This window comes from Myotis davidii, unplaced genomic scaffold (assembly GCF_000327345.1).
Source record: "Myotis davidii unplaced genomic scaffold, ASM32734v1 scaffold399, whole genome shotgun sequence".
NCBI lineage: Eukaryota > Metazoa > Chordata > Mammalia > Chiroptera > Vespertilionidae > Myotis > Myotis davidii.
In genome coordinates this window covers 4124109-4126020 of record NW_006292094.1, presented here as the reverse complement: position 1 = coordinate 4126020, position 1912 = coordinate 4124109, and the positions used below count along the sequence as shown (strand labels likewise).

The following is a 1912-nucleotide window of genomic DNA, read 5'->3' as shown; positions in this document are numbered from 1 at the left end:
GATATAGAGTTCAAAACCAAAGTTATAAGATTTTTCAAGAGTTTTCTAGAGTAGCTCCCTGCAGGTGGTCTACTTCTTCCAGTCAATATGTTGTTAGAAGCTCCAGAAGAGAGGATGAGAAAATTTAAATACCGAGGCAAAGATGCATCTATGATTCGACAACATTGGATAGCAGTCAACGTGCAGCTCCGAAAGGCCAAGAAAGATGAGCAGGTATTAAAGAAAAGAAATATCACCAATCTCTGCTCTCACTCCGCTTCTGGAGAAGAAACCAAAGGGGTCAAGCTCACGCTGGAAGAAATAATCAGTGGTGTGAATGCCTCAGATCCCATCGTATGTTTCCAGGCCACCCAGGCAGCCAGGAAAATGCTGTCCCGGGAAAAGAACCCTCCTCTAAAACGGGTTGTTGAAGCAGGGCTCATTCCAAAGCTCGTGGAATTCCTGACGTCATCATTGCATCCCTGTTTGCAGTTTGAGGCAGCATGGGCTCTGACCAACATTGCTTCGGGGACCTCAGACCAGACTTGAGCTGTTGTGGAAGGGGGCACCGTCAAGCCCTTGGTTGAGCTCCTATCTTCCCCCAACCTAACTGTGTGTGAACAGGCAGTGTGGGCCCTTGGTAATATAGCAGGTGATGGCGCAGAATTCAGAGACTCTGTTATCTCGAGTAATGCCATCCCACATCTACTGGCCCTGATATCATCAACCACACCAATTACATTTCTGCAGAACATCACATGGACCCTGTCCAACCTGTGCCGAAACAAGAACCCATACCCCTGCGAAAAAGCCATGGAGCAAATGCTGCCCGTCCTCTCCCAGCTCCTGCAGCACCAAGACAACGAGGTGCTCTCTGACACCTGCTGGGCTCTGTCCTACCTCACCGAGGGCTGCATTGAGCACACTGGCCAAGTGGTTGACATGGGGGTGCTGCCCAGGCTGGTTCAGCTCATGACCAGCTCAGAACTCAGTATCTTGACCCCATCTCTCCGAACTGTGGGGAACATCGTCACGGGAAGTGATCACCAGACCCAGCTGGCCATTGAGGTGGGAATACTGAGTGTGCTGCTCCAGCTCCTGCTGTACCTCAAGTCCTCCATCCAGAAGGAGGCCACCTGGACCCTGAGCAATGTGGCCGCAGGGTCGCAGCAGCACATCCAGCAGCTGATCGACTGCAACATCCTGCCGCCTGTGTTGGCTCTGCTGAAAAATGGAGAGTTTAAAGTCCAGAAGGAGGCTCTCTGGGTGGTGGCTAACTTCACAAATGGGGGCACCGTGCGTCAGCTGATCCACCTTGCCTATTCTGGAGTCTTGGAGCCACTGGTGAACCTGCTCACCATCCCAGACGCCAAATTTGTTGTCATCATCCTTGACATCATCTCTTTTCTCCTCCAGGCAGCAGAGAAGCTTTCTAAGAAGGAATACTTGTGTCTTCTGATCGAGGAACCTGGTGGGGTTGATAGAATCAAAACCTTGCAATTTCATGAGAACCCTCACGTTGCCCTGACTGCTATGAACATTATTGAGAAGTACTTCTCTGAGGAAGAAGAAAGTGGACCAATATTACAGTCCTTGGACTACGATCATGAATGCATAAAGCACTTAAAATAAAACTACCAAAACTCCACAACTTCTAAACCAAGGACCAAACCCTAAAGGGTAACTTCTTTAAGAAGCAGCACCCCTATATTTTGGTGTATCATGGGTATAATGCTTTTAAAACTGAATGCTAATAAAATTTTTCACACTCTCAAAAAAAATTTTTTTTTCTAGAAACTGCCGATAAATTTAGTGAGACCCTCAAGGTTATGAAAAAGGACCAACTAGAAATTAACTATACACTGACTGAAATAAAGAATATTATACAGAGTTCCAACAGCAGACTAGAGGACCGCAAGAATCAAGTCAAAGA

General features: G+C 47.4%; 1 protein-coding gene across 1 annotated transcript; it reads left to right on the top strand.

The window, feature by feature from the left end:
• The first annotated feature begins 87 nt into the window (after positions 1–87).
• Positions 88–1611, top strand: LOC102756965 (importin subunit alpha-8-like). The gene is given in 1 exon segment (XM_015565144.1): positions 88–1611. A coding segment is annotated over 1 exon segment (1524 nt).
• Positions 1612–1912: the final 301 nt, after the last annotated feature.